This window comes from Aquarana catesbeiana, linkage group LG01 (assembly GCF_042186555.1).
Source record: "Aquarana catesbeiana isolate 2022-GZ linkage group LG01, ASM4218655v1, whole genome shotgun sequence".
NCBI lineage: Eukaryota > Metazoa > Chordata > Amphibia > Anura > Ranidae > Aquarana > Aquarana catesbeiana.
The window spans coordinates 628,740,903-628,762,119 of record NC_133324.1 but is presented as its reverse complement, the minus strand read 5'-3'; the positions used below and the strand labels follow the sequence as shown (position 1 = coordinate 628,762,119).

Sequence of the window (21,217 nt, the reverse complement as noted above, 5' to 3'; positions counted from 1 at the left end):
CCTGCTTAGTGTGGTCAGTTTTTAATAGGCAAGCAGAGGAACACCAGGCATTTCACACAAAGGAAGCAATATAAAGAGAACAGGATATTTTTCATACAAGTACATGGTGCAGCAGGCGCATATCAGGAATATGAAATGTTGGGTTTATATACTCTTTAAATCTGCTAGTGATTCTAACACTCCCCTCCCCCCCAGACTGGCAATGCTGCTGTCTGCTGTGCCCTCTGTGCTCCTTCATCCAGACTGGGGGCACTCTAATACAGGAGGTATGTTACTGGTCAGAACACCAGCTGAAAATAGAGAGGGAAAGCATTAAAAAAGAAAATGGATGTTGCCACCACATCTAAGGATTGGCAATCTGCAATATATTGCATTTTTGGTTTTAGGTTTAACACTGATTTAACCTCCCTGGCGGTATGATTGTGTCAGATTTTTGCGTCTCAAAGCGGTACAATGTTTCGCATGGAAAATTTGGCGTTTTATATTGTAGGCCTGTAATTCTTAGGAATAACTCACTTAAATCTGTCCAAACAAGAGTCTAGTAGACATCCCGGGTATGATAAAGTTTGAAACACAAATCATAAATTTTAATGTTATAAATAAATATAAATAATTATAACAAATAATAATATAATAATAATATTTATTCAATAGTGTAATCAAATCAAAAACACTGAAGTTTGCTCAGTTGCAGAATTGTCGCTGTCATTACTTTCAGTGTTTGATGACAAATTTCCCCACAATTCACTATCGCTCAATTCTGTAAGTTATTCTAATTTACTATCGCTGTTTTCTAGCTGGTCTAAAACCGCTGTTGACGTAAACGGAAACTTTTTGGTTGGCATGGACAATCTCAAGTTTCCAGGCAGAAAGAACAGTATATATAATATAAAAGTTCATGCAGGGCATTGGACAAAGCACTGGGGACAAAAGGGATGTGAAATGATTTGATACAGTAATGTAATCTGTAAGATTACAGTGTACTGTATGTGTTACGTTTTTGCACTTTTTGAATTTGCAGCCGGGCTCCGCCCCCATGTGTCGTGATGCTCGCAGGGAATGGGGCCCGGCACAGTGATGAATCAAGCAGAGTACACGGCCCGCGGAGGATATCGCAGGATCCTGGGGACAAGGTAAGTAACTTTCCCAGGATACTGCGATGCAATCCCGAGTGTGGCTTGGGGTTACCGCTTTTGGTAATAAAAATTCACCCCGAGCCACACTCGGGATTACCGTCAGGGAGGTTAAGTAACCCTATGGGGCTTATTTACTAAAGGCAAATAGGCTGTTCAAGGGAGTTTGCAGTTTGCAAGGGATTTTTCCCTAGAGCTTAGTGAATGAGGTGATGTTATGCTGATGCTTATCTTACAATCATGTGCACACAAAAAATGCTGTTATTTTGTGTTCCTTGCAAAGAATTGGATAGTCTTTGCAAAGTGAAATTTTACCACATTCACCAAGCTATAGGAATAATTCCCTTGCACTGTGCAACTTCCTTTGCAAAGTGAACAGTCCATTTGCCTTTAGTAAATCAATCCCAGTGTTTTTTAAACCAAATGCCACTAATATAATTCAGCACAGTCACACTGTAGGCCATGGGACCATGAATGGGTGTGGGTCCTGGTATCACTGAAATGCATACAACATGATTTTATTTATGAGTGTAGTAAGGTAATGCATTATGTCACTGCTGAATACCTATGATACATGTTAAATGGTGTTAATGAAAGACTAGAACTTTTGTGGTGCAAATTAGCAAATGTGATTTAGCTGTAAAAACATATCTGATATTTTAAATCTATGCTTTATCTCTCATTACAGATGGTTCCACGTAGAAACAAACTATGACCACTGGACCACCCCACCACCATATGATGACCGACGGTATGAGTCAGAGCCTCAAAATAATCAGTCAGATTAATCAATATTCTGATAAAAGGGAAAAGGCAGCCTCTTTTTCTCTGTTGCCTGTAGGTTCAGGCTTACTCTGTCTAATGGTAAATTCAGCTATGGCCATATCTATCTGAATGCATTAATAAAAGAGGGGCAGCCATTCATAGTACAATCAATGAACACCAAGTTGGTAATGACTGAAGTATAGAGATATTCAGAAGATTTGTGGTCTAATCTTTAACTTTCCTATGGTTAACTTACACACGCCACACTGGTTCTCGTTTCCAGTTCAGTTAACAGTTGCGGTGAAAACCCGCTTGTCTATTCTCAGCACAAAGGGGAAATGATCAACTATCAGTTCCAAATTTTAAAAACATTTTTGAGTGTTAACAATTTCCCACATTTGCTGATATATAACCCTATATAACCCAATTTTTTGGTAAAATATAAAAGATGATGTTTTGCCGAGAAAATAGATACCTAACATGTCACGCTTTAAAATTGTGCACAATAGGACCCCAGATATCTACCCTGGAAAGCATGAGATTAAAAAAAAAAAAAAAAACATCAATCTCTGCTTAGAATATCAAATTATTACATGAAAATGGTCCTTAAATATTTATTGAGTATTTGTTTACTGTAAATAGCATTTTTCAAATGAGAACTTGTTTACCCAATTGAGGGTAGTTAAGAATGTGCTTTTTGCCTTAAACAATACAGGAGATCTCTGAACAAATTCAATTGGAACTTATACCTGCAGCTGTGTGAGGCCAGGAGGCATGATTTGTCACACATTAGATCAAAAGTGTTTCGTCACCAATCAGGAACCCCCCCAGTTTCAGACACTAGTATTTCAGGGGAAGTTTTTCAGGGGAAGAAGCTGCTCTGAATAGACAGTATATCACTATACCAGGAATTACAAAGACTAAAAATAAAGGACTCTCTCAGTATTTATCAAGCAATGGACTTTACAATGAGATTTTTTTTCACCTCCCTACTTTTTTCCCCTATTCTATTTTGCTTTAATATTTTACTTTCATTATGTTTTATTTCTTTATCTTAAAACCAGAGAGAAGCATTTCAACCTAAAATAGTTATCATAACATCTGTACATATTACATAATACATATTGATCTGTTAATATCAATACATTTGACATTTAAGGAAATGCTGCACAATGGCTTTGCATAGCATAAATAACTGGGTGTCTAAGTATTTGCACACTGATACTTAGATTGGGTTCCGTACATTGGGTGTTTTTTCCCTAAATTTATAACAGGGGTGAGTAAAATGTATCACTCCAGTCATAATTTGAACTTTGTGGAATCAGTTGTTTACAATATGCTGAAGACTATGACATATAGTGGTGGCTGGTGCTAGATATTTTTTGGGGGGGGCAAACTCTGCAAGCAACACCCCTCCCCGCACGGGAGACAAACGGCGAGTAGGAAGACGGCGATCGGTGGCGCAAGCACCCCCCTGCCGGAGGCGGACGGAAAGACAGCAATCGACACAAGCACAACAAGACCCGCCCCCCGGGCATTATGCAGATGAGAAGGCGGTGGAGTCTAACCTTATCATAGGAGACAGGGGGAATAAAAAGCCGGGCCATTCTCCTCTCCATTATCCTCTGGGCTGAACAGGAAGTGTGTCCTGAGACACAATTGGTCAGTGTGTCCTGAGACACAATTGGTCAGTGTGTCCGGAGACACGATTGGCGAGTGTGTCCGGAGACACGATTGGCGAGTGTGTCCGGAGACACGATTGGCGAGTGTGTCCGGAGACACGATTGGCGAGTGTGTCCGGAGACACGATTGGCGAGTGTGTCCTGAGACACGATTGGCCAGTGTGTCCTGAGACACGATTGGGAGTCCTAAGACTCCCGGGCCAATCAGGTCTCAGGAGCTGCGTCCTGATTGGCTGCTCCCCTGCGCCCCCTATGGACGGGCTGCCACTGATGACATATATAGATGTAACGAACCTTCCACCTTTCATGGTGAAGATACTGGCAAGAATTTCTACTGCTGTTTTGTCTGGACAGATACTTTGATAGACATAAATGCTAAGCTGATACTATCTAAACCATCTTATGTTCTCGTTCAGTGGAATTATAGACTGAATGATCCTAGTAACTGCTCTATTGAAGGCAATGTGGGGTCGACCTACAGCAAATTACAAAAGCAACTTGTGGCTGGCAGAAGTTTCATTTTGGATGTTAATGCTAAAACTGAACAATTCATCTTTAAAAATGAAACCCCTGAGCCTGGAAATGGAGAAATTCTGGATTTATGTGTTTTGGAGCTCCCAGAGCATGATACCAAGCATTACTTTCAGTGGTGAGAAATGACTCATGTAACAAAGTCAAAACGAAGGCTGAACTGTGATGTTGGCTTGTCTTTATGCAATACTCAAGATCTTTGGTGTGATATACTGAAGAAGCTAAAAGCTATGAAATAAGGCCTGGCAGCTATAGTGGCCACTGACATTTACCAAATCCTTTTTCAGTCATGGTCTAAAGTTATATTATCTAATAACGGTTTCATTTTGAGAGGCTGGTTAAGAGAGATGTAACCAGTTTTATATTCCATATTTTATATGAGCCATTGTGAAGCATTCAATGCCTCAAATCACAATGCAACCTGTCTAGTTGATATTATATGTTTGTTGTTTGATTTGTGGAACAGTTCTAATTAGAACCGATCCAAGTGGGGGAGTTTGGGTTGGCAGACAAGTTGCATTTTGCAAATCAAAAGGGTCAAAGGAAGTTATCAACAACAATAATCTCAATAATTATATTAATAATAATAAAATAATGCCTTTTATATCACAACAATGACGCCTCCCAGGATCATAGAGCTGGCCAGGGACCATCCAGACCCTGGCCAACTCTATGGAAACCCTCTGTCACTGGATCAGATGTGATCTCTGGCTCCCCGTTCGCACGGGAAAGCCCTGAGGGGCGGCGGGAGGCAGACGACATCTCCTCCCACTGCCTGTAAAAGCAATCCAGCAGCTAATCAGCCAATAGGATGGCTTTTACAAGAGAGGGAATCGCTGTCTTAAAACAAAGATCTCCACATCAAGTCCAGGATGTTATATGAGGTCCTACGGTCGGAAACTGTTAATTGAACAAGCTAAAGTTAGAAGCTGATTGGCTACCATGCACAGCTGAGTCAGATTTTGCACAATCCGGTTTTAGAAAATCAACCCCGGTCTTTTTTCTGCAGCAATGATTGAGCTCAAGTTATATAGTTTAAAAAAAGATGGCAAGCTCATTTTAGATTGAGCATGTATTAGTTTAAAATAACAATTTCTATTAGGTTGGACCAATACCAGTGTTCTCTGTAGTTTATATAGGGTCAGTCAGAATTTTATCTGTGCAAAAATAGTTGTTGTATAATGCAATGGAGGAGATTTAATAAAACTGTAGCACACAAAATCTGGTGTAGCTGTGCATAGTAACCAATCAGCTTCTAACTTCAGCTTGTTTAACTAAGCTTTGACAATAATATCAAGAAGCTGATTGGTTACTATGCACAGCTGTACCAGATTATATGTGCAACAGTTTTAGTAAATCTCCTCCAATGTGTTTTTCATAGTGTGAGAAACACTCCTGGTTTACATAGACAATTTTTCCATATGGAAGCATAGCATTGCATATCATCCAATAGGGTGTTATGCTGTTTCAATTAAAAAAATGTTGTTGAGGATCACTTTTGCCTAGTATAAACATTAGGCCTGGGCATCAGAGGCACGTGCCCAGAGTTTAGTAACAGGTAATCTGTAACTGCACACTCTCCGCATTATAAAAAAGACTCTTCTTCTGTCTTTGCCCTCTATTGTTCCATGACCTTCAGCTACTGATTGGCCATTACCTATTTTCAGTAAAGATCTAGGGTTCATAATATAGTCTTCAGTATCTCAAGGAACACTAAAACTGGCCATAGATAGGTAGAAAAATAACAAATTCCGCCATCCATAAAATCAAGGTGGATAGAGGAATCCTGCCCAATGAGACATTGTATTTTGACAGCAGGGACTCTCCACTGTCAGAATACACTAAACATTTTTGCAACAAGCCAGTTCGACAGAAGTGGATAGTTGGATTGACTTCAGTCAAGCAGGAGTTACCACACATGTATTGGAATTTGTCCGGTCTCTGTTGAACTGGCCAAATTTTGATCCATGTAACAAGGAAAAGAGCCAGCATATTCTGTAACTTTGGTCTCTCTCAGATATTCTGCTCTCTGCTGAATGGATAGGGTTGATCAGGCGATGCCACTAGTAAAATGATAGGCTTCGTTTTTAGTGTTCCTGCTAGTGAATAAAAGGGTTTTCTTCCCCAGAGATGTTTGAATAGCTAGGCTGCATTCTTAGTGACATTGGTGGTTTTAAGGAGTTGTAAAGGCAGAATTTTTTTTATCTTAATGCATTCTATGCATTAAGATAAAATGTCTTCTGTGTGTAGCAGCTTCCCCAGCACCCTTACTAATTACAGCTTATTACTTACCAGAGCCCCATCTCTCTCCAGCAATGTCCATGAGTGTCTTAGCCATCCAGGACTCTCCTCCTGATTGGCTGAGACACAGCAGCGGCACCACTGGCTGTCAATCAAAGTCAGTTAGCCAATCAGAAGAGAGAGGGGGTGGGCTGGGTCGGGGATCCGTGTCTGAATGGACACACACAGCTGTGACTGGGCTCGGGTACCCCCATAGCAAGCTCCTTGCTGTGGGGGCACTCGACAGGAAGGGAGGGGCCCGGAGCAGCAAAGAGGGACCCGAGAAGAGAAGGATCCAGGGTGCTCTGTGCAAAACTACTACAACAGAGTAGGTAAGTATAACATGTTTGTTTTTATTTTTTCAAACAAGATTTTATAATCACTTTAAAGTATAACCAAATGCAAATTTTCTTAAAGTTTTAGTTTTTTAGCAGAAGGGAAACAGCAGGCCTGGAGGGCTAGTGAAAATGGTGAAGGCTGAGAGTTGAATTCATCAAAGCCTTGTGTATAATATAGCAGGAGAACATAAACCAGACCTTGTAAAAGTAACCCTGCAGAAAAAAATAAAGTACTTGTAAACTCTGAACTGAAAAATGAACAAAGCATATCCTTCTACACTGTGCACTTGCCTCTATCCAAAACAGGAGGTGTCTTTTCTTTCTGCTGTCTTTTCCGTCTGCATCAGTCACTCCTACTAGGTAGGCTAATGACGCAACATAATCCCAGGTGACAGCCTCACCCCCGCCAGCACACAGCAGATGACTGACAGCCTCAGCTCTGTATGTTTCTCTATGAGCCAGTGTGTCCCTTCCCTCCACTCAGCTCTCAGATTACAGGGCTGTGTGCCCTAGCTGTGCAGTGGGTGTGACGTCAGATCCCTGCCCCCTGCTTTCTACTGCTGAGAAAAATTCTTTGGTCTGTGTACTTTGAACTGATGTAAAGAAAAGAGGGCTATAGATAAACATATGTAGGAGGATTTATTTAATCTCTGTGTACCACCTAAGGCTAGTCACTTCTCTGGTATATGTAAGTGTACAACCACTTTAAGGTAAAAAAGAAAAAGGCGGTTCTTATATTCTTATATCTCCAGGTCAGCTTCTGATTTCATTTTTTTTTCGTATTTACATATTTAGTTAATTTGCTTCTTTTTTTTTTTTTTAGAACTCCAGCTATAAAAGCCCTGAATGCAACTGGACAAGCAAACATCAATGCAGTCTCGTTATATAAGGTTGGATCCATCTTATTCTTTTAACTGGTGCTAAAGAAAATTGAATACCGAACAATTCATATGGCATACACTTCTTCTGATTTCATGGTTTTACATTTGAACACAAAGAGATTTGTATGTTGTCATTTGTAATTGTCTAGCCTCTACTTGCACTGTAGCCTGCTAAAGATAATACGTAATGTAACAGTAAGACTTAGTTTATGCTTGCTTTTATAATAAAAGTTGATACCACCCTCCAACCGCCCCTTAAGCTGCAAAGGCAACTGGATTGAGTTGGACGCATGCCATGGCCATGATGCTTTGCTTCACAGCAAAGCACATATTTTATTCCTGTCACTCTTAGCAGGCTGTACCCCCAGGGAGCACAACCCACTTAGGTGAATGGGGCCACATCGCACCTGTGAGCCAAACACTGGGCTCACAGTTGTGGCGACTACTTCCATGCAAAAACTCATTAAAAACAGACATTCAGAAGGTGGTAGTATCACCTCCTGAATGTCTGTCAGCCACTCCTGCACAGCTCTCCGAGTGATCCACCATGGCTGTCCTATGCATGTACTACAACACAAAAAAATAAACATGTATATGTGTGACAATTGACATGCATTATAATGTGAATGAAGCTGCAGGTTTGGATTTCTTAAATGTTGATTGATGTTTATGTAGCATAGTGGTCTCCAAACTGGGGCCCTTTGTTTGCCTTTATTCAGTCCCTGGGGCACTATTCCTCCCACTGATATGAGATACTATTCTGCCAACCGACAGTGGCAATGGGGCACCATTTCTCCCATTAACACCAACAATGGGGCACCATTTTCTCCCATTGACACCAACAACGGGGCACTATTCCTCCCAATAACACTAACGATGAGGCACTGTTCCTCCACATAATACCACATGTGATGTTTACTCCCACTGATGCCAGGAAATGTTCCACTCCCTTTAATCACAGTCCTGCCCCATAAAGTCTGAAGGACAAAAAAATGGCTCCTTGTTTGGAAAGTTTGGAGACCCCTGATCTAGCAGATGACAGTGCAGGGGATGAGAAAACAGCATTCAGTCTTTACCATGTTCCTGTTTTATTATAGAAATTGATTAGATGTGGCTGTACGCACTGTATTGGGGTTATGTTTATGTAAATATAGTAACTATCTTATAACTGTCAGAAGTGAACCTGTCAAATGTAACATTAGCTGTATTGTATATAACTGTACCTGTCTCTATCTTTAAGTCTACATTCACATGACCATAAAACTTTTACTAATGTTTCTGAAACAAAAGTTCCTGCATAAATGATACTTGCTTTTAGATCATTTTTTTTAAATGCGTAAAATTTCCCTATTTTTTTTTCATGTTTTTTTTTATTTAATACCAGAATGCATTTATATATGGTATACTTGTCCTCAGACACAGATTTTTAGATTTTTTGTTAGGAATCTGGATGCTGCGTGTGTCTATGCACCTTTGTGAATGTCCTCATTGAAAGCAATTCAGCTGCCATCAAATCTGTAAATTAAATTACCTGTAAATGGTTTTTGCTTTATTCCTTCTTACAGCCATGTGAATGTATCGTAACTACAACCAGAGCTTCTTGCATATGGCTGGAGAGCCATCCTCTCCAAATCTTGACTTCTTTCCTCCAATTTTCTAATTTTCTCCAACTCAGACCTCCAGCGCACTAAAACCTCCTTTTTACAATGGGACGGCTCTCTATTGTTTGCTGAGGCTAAATGTTGTATTGTAAGATAATGGGGGGTATGAAACAGGAAACTGAGTACATCGAGGATTTCAGGAAAACCGTGCAAGAAGATAAAAACGTAAAACTGCAAACAGGACACTACCTGCATAGAGTTTTCATGTTCTCCATGTTCTTGCATGGGTTTCCTCCGGGTACTCTGGTTTTCTCACCAAAGATATGGAAGTCGGTTAATTGGCTCACATCTAAATTGGTATGGGTATGTCTATGTATGCATGTAAGCCATGTAGGGACTGATCTAAAAGTATAATACGTTAGGTGCTGCATAAAATTGTCAGCACTATATATATAACTGTAATAAATATTAATAAATAATAACTCTCCTCTACATTGCATATAGTTAAAAAGTAAATTCAGTCCCCATAATGCTGGCCCCGCCCCCCTGACTGGCCATCTTTAAAAGTGTAGCACATGTACAGATGTGCTAAAGGCTCTGCCTGGCCTTCGCGAACTGGCAGAGACCTCTGGCATATCTGTGAATGTGCAGAGTTTCCCCATGCATGCATAGACAAACAGAGATCTGGGACCTCCAAAACTGCACCGTCTTCACGCATGCCTGTGGGAAACCCCACGTGCAGATGTTCCAAATATCTTTCCTAAACATGTAATATATAAAATAGAACTAAAGGCATTTTTTTTCATTTTGGATAGAGTAAGAGAGGGCTATTTTTTTTTTTTGCCATCTGTGTCCCATATTGGTGATTTCCCTTCACTTCCTGTCCCACAGCCAAAAAAGGAAGCAAGGGTAAATCCCTCCAAAGTGAGGCAATTTCTGGTAGTCACAAGGGTCACCAGAACTAGTGTCCCAATTGGAAGATTTCCCCTCTATTACTGTTCTGGGGAAAATCCAATTTGGTATTTTCTTTCATTTTCAGTGCTAATGGTAAACAAACAGGGGCAACAGGGGCAGGGGCAGAGACGGCAATAAAAACTGACAGGTGTTCTAATCTATCTCCATTCTATTCAAAACTTTTAAGGTATAAAACTTTTATATCAGTATAATAGAATAAGACAACTATATTCTCTATTTTAAATTGCCAGTCATTAACATTTTTAGCATGAAGTGTAATATTTATTCTTTGCATTTCTAACTTACAGGTGCTGTCTGTAGAGCCAGTGCTAAACGAGTAAGTCCTATCCTATTATTAAAATTATTATTAGTATTATCATGAGAGCAATTTATTTGACCAAAAGATGATTTAAAACAAATGTACCATGTTTTTCATATATTTTAGCTATTATGTAGTAATATATATGAAATATATTTGTATAATATAGTATGAGTAAAAATATCTATTTATCAGTATTTAGTCAGAAAAAAAGAAATATTTATAATAATACAAATATTTTCTGTGGGGACAAGGGTCTGTTTCTTGTTTAGTTAGTGATGGGAGATGATGAATCCTCAGTATTCCTGCATACTCATCCTCCTCAATGAACATGTACAAAAACTACAGGACTTATTTATGTAATAATTATTTAATGGCCTTTATTTGTCTGCTCATTTTAGTATGACCATCTATACAACAACAATGAGTGCTGCTTTTCCTGAGGAATACTCAACTCAAATTAGAAACCTAATATAAAGGTAGGACACTCATTTGTCATTCTTATTTCTGATACTAGTCAAGGTGTTGGTGTTTTAATACAAAGGCCCATATTTTTTACAAATATTTTCAGGTCGAAAAAAATCTCCTACAGAGTCCCCCCTTACATCACGGACCTCATCAGAGTTCCCCTTACATCAGAGTTCCTGCCCTTACATCAAGTTCCCTATCAGAGACCCCCCCCTTTATAATAGGGTCCCAATCATATTCCCCATTACATCAGAAATGGAGACCATAGGCAGTCTCAATCAGTTCACATTAAAGTGGTTGTAAAGGCAGAGAGTTTTTTTTATCTTAATGCATTATATACATTAAGATAAAATGCCTTCTGTGGTCAGCAGTCCCCCTCAGCCCCACTAATACCTACCTGAGCCCCATCTAGATTCAGCGATGTTTCAGGAGTGTCTCAGCTGCCCAGGACTCCCCTTGTCATTTGCTAAGACAGCAGCGTGGCGCCATTGGCTCCCGCTGCTGTCAATCAAAGTCGGTCAGCCAATGAGGAGAGAAAGGGGCGGGCCGAGACACGGCTTCCTGTCTGAATGGACACAGGGAGCTGTGGCTTGGATGCCCCCATAGCAAGCTGCTTGCTGTGGGGGCACTCAACAGGAGGGATGGGCCAGGAACGGTGAAGAGGGACCCAAGAAAAGGAGGATCCTGGCTGCTCTGTGCAAAACCACTGCAACAGGGCAGGTATGTATGACCTGTTTGTTATTTTTAATAAAAAACAAGACTTTACAATAACTTTAAGAATATGCCACTCATCCTAGCTGAGGGCCGAATAAAATCTTGTAGCGGGCTATATGACTCTAAGATTGGACATTAAAATTTCATATTTGCACCTTCCAGCAATCTGGTGATGCACTTGAGGGTTCTGCAGCTGATCATCAGCTGACTATGCTGTGAATGACCTAAATAACCTATCTTGAGGATAGTCAGAGGGGAGACCTATCCCCACTAGCTGCTATGGACCTATAGTTAAACGACATTGGTTAAACGGAAGCAGCCAGCAAGTGGACAGTCAGTGTTAGGTTTTCTTATTAGAAAGCCCAGCATGCTCCGCTTTTGGATCCACTATATTAAATGATTTTTTAGCTATGGGAATATTTAATCAAATAATTAAAAAAACATATAGAAAGATGAATTTGTAACCGAAAAATAAAAATTTAAATCAGCTAAAGCCATTAATGTTTCCCTTTTATCTCTTTTTTCTAAGATAGCAGTTCTGTGGACAAGGAGTGGATTTCGTTTGGCATGCCCTACTGTGCCTCTCTTCCTTCTTTACACCATTGCTCTTGGCACCATGTTGTTAAATAAGTGCCAATGTGATTTTTGTTTTTCTACAGAATCAGACATTTAAAATACTTGCTGTGAAACCCTGCATCTATGCATTTTACTATGATGTGCCACAAATGAACCACTCATAAGTGCCTATAGAGTCATGTACTACCAATTTCCAAGTGCCATTGTGATGTTCTTTTAATCTGTTCTTTGTGTTTACGTGTTGCAATGTCTTTTCAGATGTTTTTGAAGTTGGTTATTTTTTATATTTAACATCACATTTTCACATTTTTTCACATAACAAAATAAGATTTCAAGGAAAATACATGTGGATCAAAGTGGGGATGAGTAGACAACAAACTATCTTACTCTATTTGCACTCCCACTCCAAAGTGGACAGAGAATACCAGATCTGAGATAGGGCCCTTACACCCTTACTGTGAACCCACAGTGATATAGGAGTGCACATGGTGTAAAATTGCCTCAACAGCCTCCATCTTTGGGAAGATGAAATACGTTCTCTGTCAATGGCTAGCTTAGTCTCATAGTGTAGCAGTGAGGCTTATGTATACAAACTGAAAGAAAGAAAAATGCCTGTTGCCCAAAGTAAAAAATATAAATCCAAACTCAGGACCCTGCACCTCCTGCAAGACTGATTTTTTTCTTTTGAGTGAATACGAGTAAGTTATAAAATCGACGCTTGGGCAGTATTGCCAACCTAACAAATTGAAATTTACTGACACGACATCCAAAATTTACTGCAACAGCATACGTTTTTACTGGCATTTCCAAAAGTTACAAAATTACAGTTTTAAGTACAAATTTCACTATTTAGGCTACAAACAAGTATAATATGGAATTAGCAATGTGATATAACCTCCCTGACGGTATGATTATTTCAGATTTTTGATGCTGAAAGCAGTACAATTATTTTGCACGGAAACGTGGCATTTTATATTGTAGGCCTGTAATTCTTAGGAATAACGCACTTAAATCTGTCCAAACAAGAGTCTAGTAGACATCCCGGGTATGATAATGTTTGAAAAACGAAATTAAAAATTATAATATAATAAATAACTATAAATAATTATAACAAATAATAATATAATAATAATAAAAATATTCAATAATGTAATCAAATCAAAAACACTGAAATTTGCTCAGTTGCAGAATTGTCACTGTCATTACTTTTAGTGTTTAATGACGAATTTCCCCACGAATCACTATCGCTCAATTCTGCGAGTGATTCTAATTTATTATCACTGTTTTCTAGCTGGTCTAAAAGCACTTTTGACGTAAACGGAAATTTTTTGGTTGCTATGGACAATCTCCAGTTTCCTGGCAGAAAGAACAGTATTTATAATATAAAACTGCATGCAGGACACTGGACAAACCACTAGGGACTAAGAGGATGTGTATTTATTTGATACAGTACTGTAATCTGTAAGATTACAGTATACTGTATCTATACTGTGTTTTTTACTTTTTGAATTTGGCGCCGAACTCCGTCCTCGTGCGTCGCAACGCTTGCATGGAACGGAAATGGCACTGTGAATCTAGCGAGACACGGCGGCTCGCAGATCACAGCGGGGAGACATTGCAGGATCCAGGGGACAAGGTAAGTAACCTCTACATGGATCCTGCGATGCGATCCCGAGTCTGGCTCGGGGTTACCACTTTTGGTACTGAAATTTCACCCCGAGCCAGACTCGGGAATACCGCCAGGGAGGTTAAGGTAGATAATAAGGCAAAAAACATATTTCTTATTTTATTTTCGCTATAGTAAGTAAGTAGCTCAGGGACAGGACTCAGGAGGGCAAGAAATTGAAATTAGAATGGGCGGCACACACATGAAATTGACTCTCACGGTGATACTGACAGCAGTGTGCAGCAGTACAGATTACTGACACGACACGTCCCCTCCTGAGTCACAGTGACAGTCTCTCTCCAAGCCAGGTAGTCCCTCCAGTCCAAACATCACTGGTGATCCTGCTCCCGGCCTGCAATGCTCCCATCCCACAGACCCACACACAAAGCTCTGGCCGCTCTACTTGGCTCCCTTGCACTATGACATCACTGGACATGCTCAGGCACCGCCTCCACCAGAGCTGCCCGAACACACTGTAGCAGTGGTCTCGGCTGGCTCCGGGCCGAGCGTCACAGCCATATTTTTTACTCACAACCTTTTCTTTTTACTGTCATTTACTGGCAGAAGAATATTGCCTGTTTTTTACTGGCTGCCAGTAAAAATAGTGACGATTGGCAACACTGCGCTTGGGGTAAAATTCAGGATTTAGCACACTGGAGTATAGCCGATCTTTTATATAAATGTATAAAATATTGTAAAAATCATTCTCTACTGTTCTTAGTGTATTGGTAGTTAATTTTATATTACAGTTTTTAATTTAACATGAAATTTAGAAAACAAAAGGCAATGCAGTACAATAAATAAGCTTGTAGTCTCTACAAGCTATTATTTAAAGGAAAGACCATTAAAAAATGCCCCCCTAGCAGCTGATGAGAAATCTGTTATCTGCTACTAAGGTTTATTCAAACAGTTGAGGGAGGATTTGTTGGTTATTTGATCATTTAGGGTTCAAACAGAATCAGTTTGATTTACTAAAGGCAAATAGACTGTTCACTTTGCAAGGAAGTTTCACTTTGCATAGGAAGTTCCCCCAGACCTTAGTGATTGAGGTGGAGTTCTGCTAACTTCCATTGTCCAATCGTGTGTAAAGTAAAAATGCAGTTTTTTTATTTTTCTTGCATATGACTATGCATTCTTTGCAAAAAGAAATGTCAACACATTCACTAAGCTTTGGAGACCCTTCCCTTGCAAAGTGAACAATCTATTTGCCTTTAGTATATTAACCAAAATGACTTTAAAAGTAGATGTTGCAAGATTGTGCTTGCATTACTGATATCATAGAAAAACATATTCTCCTGCACCGTGAATGATGGCTGAAGTAATACAGGTGCTGTCCTAACCACAACTGCTCTTGGCCAGCTTGTTATTACATCAATGGCTTTATCAGGCTGTCAGTATCTGCTCTGTATATAAAAACAGGAGGTACACTAGTTGCTTCTTTGCCCAAGTTGAAATTCCACTTCTTGCACCTGCATCATTCCTCTGCAGAATTCCAGTTTTTCTAACACCACTTGAAGTAGTTCAAACTAAAAACTTTTTGTCCTCTCTATCTTAATGATGTAACATTGACTGTAAATTTTTTTTTTTTTACTTAATGTTTGTTAAATTTATATTTGTGCTTTACAGTGTAATTCAAATTGTTATTAATAACAATTAAATAAAATGTAAATGACCTACTTGACAGTATTTGCTATGACTGTGAATCATTGTTGAAATTATTTCAAAGTAAAAAGGTTCCTAAATATGCATTACTTTTAACTGTAGTGTCATACTTAAGCTCTTGAGGTGTTGAGATATTTAACGTATATACAGTGTTGTGATGAAGGAATATTACTTTATATTTACTGTTGATACTCCTAGGAATCCTGATCCCAGGAGCTCTGATATCCAAATTTTAACAAGCTCTCCCAATAAACAGCCTGCTCCCACTCCATCCTTCCTCTTTTACCTCATTATAATGCTGATGATCTTTGCTGCTGGCTGGCCTTGAAGCGCTTGTTACCCCAACACTTCATATTCCTGTTATGGGCCTGCTGTGCCATGTACTTGAATGAGAAAGAATCCTGTTCTCTTTGTATTGCTTTCTTTATGTGAACTCCCTGATGTTCCTGCTAGTCCCTTTGCTTTCCTATTAAAAACTGACCACACTAAGCAGGAGAGCACAGCATGGTCGGTTCTCTAGCTATGCTGGGAACTCAGCCTGCTCTCCTCCAATATTCAGACTTGTCCTGACACGCCCCCACTGCATAGCCATTCACTGGGAATCTCAGTGTGCTACTGCTTCTCCTCCCCCACTTTTTTATGCAGCTGAGAACAGAGGTAATGTGATAACTTATTAAAAAAAAGGGAAAAAAAGTATTTATAATTTTTTTTTATATCTATAGAAAAATGTTTGGCCTTTCATTTCTATTTTAAACTGAATGTGTTGTTCTACAAGATGAACGTTTACAATCACTTTCACTGCTCTGTAGGGGACATTGCGGTGTTTAACCACTTGCCGATCGCTTCACGACGATATACATCGGCAGAATGGCACGGGCAGGCAGAATCACGTACCCCCCCCCCCCCGGGGCCAGAGGCGGACGGCATTTGTTCCCGGGCAATCAGAGGTGAGGGGGAGGCCATCCATTCGTGGCCACCCCCTCGCGATCGCTCCCGGCCATTGAGCTCATTCCTCTGCCTCTGTAATGTAAACAGAGGCAGAGGAAGTGATGTCATCTCTCCTCGAGCCGGTCTTTTGGTTCGCGCCGAGGAGAGAAGACATCAATGTGAGTTTGCACAACACTACACTAACAGTAGAACACGCCAGGCACACTTTTCACCCCCCAGTCACCCCCCGATCACCCCCCTGTACCCCCTGTCACAGTGACACCAATAGCAGTTTTTTTTTTTTTTTTTGCATTAGTGTCAGTTTGTGACAGTTATAAGTGTTAGGGCAGTTAGGGTTAGCCCCTTTAGGTCTGGGGTAACCCCCTTTAGGTCTGGGGTACCCCCCTAACCCCCCCTAATAAAGGTTAACCCCTTGATCACCCCCCCGTCGCCAGTGTCACTAAGCAATCGTTTTTCTGATCGCTGTATTAGTGACACAGGTGACGCTAGTTAGGGAGGTAAGTATATAGGTTCGCCATCAGTGTTTTATAGTGACAGGGACCCCCACATACTACCTACTAAAGGTTTTAATCCCCTGATTGCCCCCTAGTTAACCCTTTCACCAGTGAACACCGTATAACTGTTACGGGTGACGCTGGTTAGTTAGTTTGTTTTTTTATAGTTTATTATAGTTTTAGGGCACCCGCCGTTTATTACCTTATAAAGGTTTAACCCTCTAATTGCCAGGCAGTGTGATATAAGTTAAGTTTTTAGGGTCAGATAAGGTCTGCGTCACCCCAGGCAGCGCCAGGTTAGCGCCAGTACCGCTAACACCCACGCACGCAGCATACACCTCCCTTAGTGCTATAGTATCTGAATGGATCAATATCTGATCCGATCAGATCAGATCTATACTAGCGTCCCCAGTAGTTTAGGGTTCCCATAAACACAGTGTTAGCGGGATCAGCCCAGATACCTGCTAGCACCTGCGTTTTGCCCCTCGGCCCAGCCCTGCCCAGCCCACCCAAGTGCGGTATCGATCGATCACTGACACTTACAAAACACTAAGCACACATAACTGCAGCGTTCGCAGAGTCAGGCCTGACCCCTGCGATCGCTAACAGTTTTTTGGTAGCGTTTTGAATCAGTCGCTAACAGTCAGGAGCTTTTTTGCCTGTGAGTCTCACTAGTGTACCCCTAAATTTAGAGCCCAAAATGGCAAATCGAAGGTACACTAGTGAAGAGGCCTACACGTTTCTGAGCATGACAGATAGTGAAGAAGAAGTCACTCATCTGTCAGATTCAGGCTCAGAATACAATCCTGTAGAGGACAGCGGCTCCATGGCAGATAGCTCTGATGACGGAGTTGTGGTCCCTGCCAAGGTCAGGCGTACCAGACCCCAAACTTCTTCTTCTGTCCTTGATGTGCAAGAACCGCAGGTCCCTCATATGGAGCAGAGCAGTACTAGCGCCGCTATTCCTTCTGGTGAACTGGCAAGCACCAGCGGCCTAGTACACCCTGGTCGTACATCCAGCACTGCAGTAGCACTTGGTGACGTGGTGAGTCCCATAAGTGCAGTTCAAGCTGGCGAGGTGGCAAGCACTAGTAGTGTCTCGCTGCCACCAAGAAGACGAACACAGGCCCATTGTGCCCATAGTGCCCTTCCTGCTGCATTCGCCAATCCCAATTGGGAACCCACCACTTCTGCAGCACCCGTACTTCCCCCATTCACTGGCCAACCCGGAATTCAGGTGGAAACAGTTGATTTTACGCCACTGGATTTTTATTCACTGTTTTTCACCGAAGATCTCTATAGATCTATTGTGGAGAAAAGCAATTTATACGCTGGTCAACACATCTCCACTATTTCCCAGTCCTCCCTTGCCAGAGATTGGAGACCAATTACGGTCTCCGAATTTAAGATCTTTCTGGGCCTTTCCCTCAACATGGGCATAACCAAAAAGAGTGAGTTGCGGTCATATTGGTCCACTGACCCAATTCACCATATGCCCATGTTCTCTGCCTCCATGACCAGGGCACGATACAAGCAGATTTTGCGGTTCATGCACTTCAACAACAATGAACTCTGTCGTCCTCGTGGAGACCCTGAATACGATCGGCTCTACAAAATTCGGCCCCTCGTAAACCACTTCAACCAACGTTTTGCAGACTTGTTTACTCTCCCTCAAGTTGTCTGCGTTGATTACATTTTCTGGCCGCTTGTCATTCAAACAGTACCTTCCCAGCAAGCGTGCCAGATACGGGGTCAAGATGTATAAGCTCTGTGACAGGGCCACAGGCTATACATGTAGTTTTATGGTTTACGAGGGCAAAGATAGTCACGTAGAGCCAACAAACTGCCCTGACTACATAGGAAGCGCTGGCAAGATTGTGTGGGACTTGGTGTCACCCTTATTCGGAAAGGGGTACCACTTGTACGTGGACAATTATTACACGAGCGTGCCACTTTTTACTCACCTTTTTGATCAACAGATTGGAGCATGTGGTACCGTGTGACCTAATCGCCGGGGCTTTCCTCAGCGGCTTGTAGATTCCCGTCTTAGGCTGGGGGAGAGAGCCTGCTTGCAGTGTAATAACTTGCTCGCTATGAAGTGGAGGGATAATAAGAATGTTTTCGTTCTTACCTCCCTTCATGCAGACACGACGGTCCAAATTTCTATGGCGACTGGTGTTGTGGAGAAACCCCTCTGTGTCCACGAATATAACCAAAATATGGGAGGGGTGGACCTCAACGACCAGTTGTTGGCGCCGTACCTAGTTGCTCATAAGGCCAGACGCTGGTACAAAAAAGTGTCTGTTTATTTATTTCAATTGGCTTTGCTGAACGCTCATGTGCTATACATAGGGATGAGCCGAACACCCCCCTGTTCGGTTCGCACCAGAACATGCGAACAGGAAAAAAGTTCGCTCGAACACGCGAACACTGTTAAAGTCTATGGGACACGAACATGAATAATCAAAAGTGCTAATTTTAAAGGCTTATATGCAAGTTATTGTCATAAAAAGTGTTTGGGGACCCGGGTCCTGCCCAAGGGAACATGGATCAATGCAAAAAAAAGTTTTAAAAACGGCCGTTTTTTCAGGAGCAGTGATTTTAATAATGCTTAAAGTCAAACAATAAAAGTGTAATATCCCTTTAAATTTCGTACCTGGGGGGGTGTCTATAGTATGCCTGTAAAGGGGCGCATGTTTCCCGTGTTTAGAACAGTCTGACAGCAAAATGACATTTCGAAGGAAAAATTTCATTTAAAACTACCCGCGGCTATTGCATTGCCGACAATACACATAGAAGTTCATTGATAAAAACGGCATGGGAATTCAACACAGGGAAACCCCGAACCAAAATAAAAAAAAAAAATGACGTGGGAGTCCCCCTAAATTCCATACCAGGCCCTTCAGGTCTGGTATGGATATTAAGGGGAACCCCGGCCAAAATTTAAAAAAAAAATGACGTGGGGTTCCCCCTAAATTCTCTGGTATGGATTTTAAGGGGAACCCCGCGCCAAAAAAAAAAAAAAAAAACGGCGTGGGGTCCCCCCAAAAATCCATACCAGACCCTTATCCGAGCACGCAACCTGGCAGGCCGCAGGAAAGGAGGGGGGGGACAAGAGTGCGCCCCCCCTCCTGAACCGTACCAGGCCACATGCCCTCAACATTGGGAGGGTGCTTTGGGGTAGCCCCCCAAAACACCTTGTCCCCATGTTGATGAGGACAAGGGCCTCATCCCCACAACCCTGGCCGGTGGTTGTGGGGGTCTGCGGGCGGGGGGGCTTATCGGAATCTGGAAGCCCCCTTTAACAAGGGGACCCCCAGATCCCGCCCCCCCTGTGTGAAATGGTAAGGGGGTACTTACCCCTACCATTTCACAAAAAAACTGTCAAAAATGTTAAAAATGACAAGAGACAGTTTTTGACAACTCCTTTATTTAAATGCTTCTTCTTTCTTCTGTCTTCCTTCATCTTCTTCTTCTTCTGGTTCTTCTGGCTCTTCTGGTTCTTCCTCCGACGTTCTTGTCCAGCATCTCCTCCGCGGCGTCTTCTATCTTCTTCTCCTCGGGCCGCTCCGCACCCATGGCATGGGGGGAGGCTCCCGCTCTTCTCTTCATCTTCTTCTTCATCCTCTTCTCTTCTTCCTTCTTCTCTTCTTCATTTTCTTCTCCGGGCCGCTCCGCACCCATGCTGGCATGGAGGGAGGCTCCCGCTGTGTGACTGAGTCTCCTCGTCTGACGGTTCTTAAATAACGGGGGGCGGGGCCACCCAGTGACCCCGCCCCCTCTGACGCATGGTGACTTGACGGGACTTCCCTGTGACGTCACGGGGAATGCCACAGGGAAGTCCCGTCATGTCCCGTGCGTCAGAGGGGGCGGGGTCACCGGGTGGCCCCGCCCCCCATTATTTAAGAACCATCAGCTGAGGAGACGCCGTCACACAGCGGGAGCCTCCCTCCATGCCAGCATGGGTGCGGAGCGGCCCGGAGAAGAAAATGAAGAAGAGAAGAAGAGAAGAAGGAAGAAGAAAAGAGGATGAAGAAGAAGATGAAGAGAAGAGCGGGAGCCTCCCCCCATGCCATGGGTACGGAGCGGCCCGAGGAGAAGAAGATAGAAGACGCCGCGGAGGAGATGCTGGATGAGAACGCCGGAGGAAGAACCAGAAGAGCCAGAAGAACCAGAAGAAGATGAAGGAAGATAGAAGAAAGAAG

The 21,217-nt window shown here is 41.9% G+C and overlaps 1 protein-coding gene across 2 annotated transcripts in view; it reads left to right on the top strand.

The window, feature by feature from the left end:
• The window catches only part of LOC141109020 (N-acylethanolamine-hydrolyzing acid amidase-like), a 37,953-nt gene extending 22,359 nt beyond the window's left edge, over positions 1-15,594 (top strand). The window contains exons 7-11 of one of the 2 annotated variants that reach the window (XM_073600980.1): positions 1,822-1,884; positions 7,553-7,619; positions 10,474-10,502; positions 10,886-10,963; positions 12,200-15,594. In XM_073600980.1, the coding sequence (XP_073457081.1) occupies positions 1,822-1,884; positions 7,553-7,619; positions 10,474-10,502; positions 10,886-10,961 (235 nt within the window). In that variant the 3' untranslated portion in view covers positions 10,962-10,963; positions 12,200-15,594. Of the gene's footprint in view, positions 1-1,821; positions 1,885-7,552; positions 7,620-10,473; positions 10,503-10,885; positions 10,964-12,195 lie in introns of both variants that reach the window. The other variant, XM_073600978.1, reaches the window with a different exon arrangement.
• Positions 15,595-21,217: the final 5,623 nt, after the last annotated feature.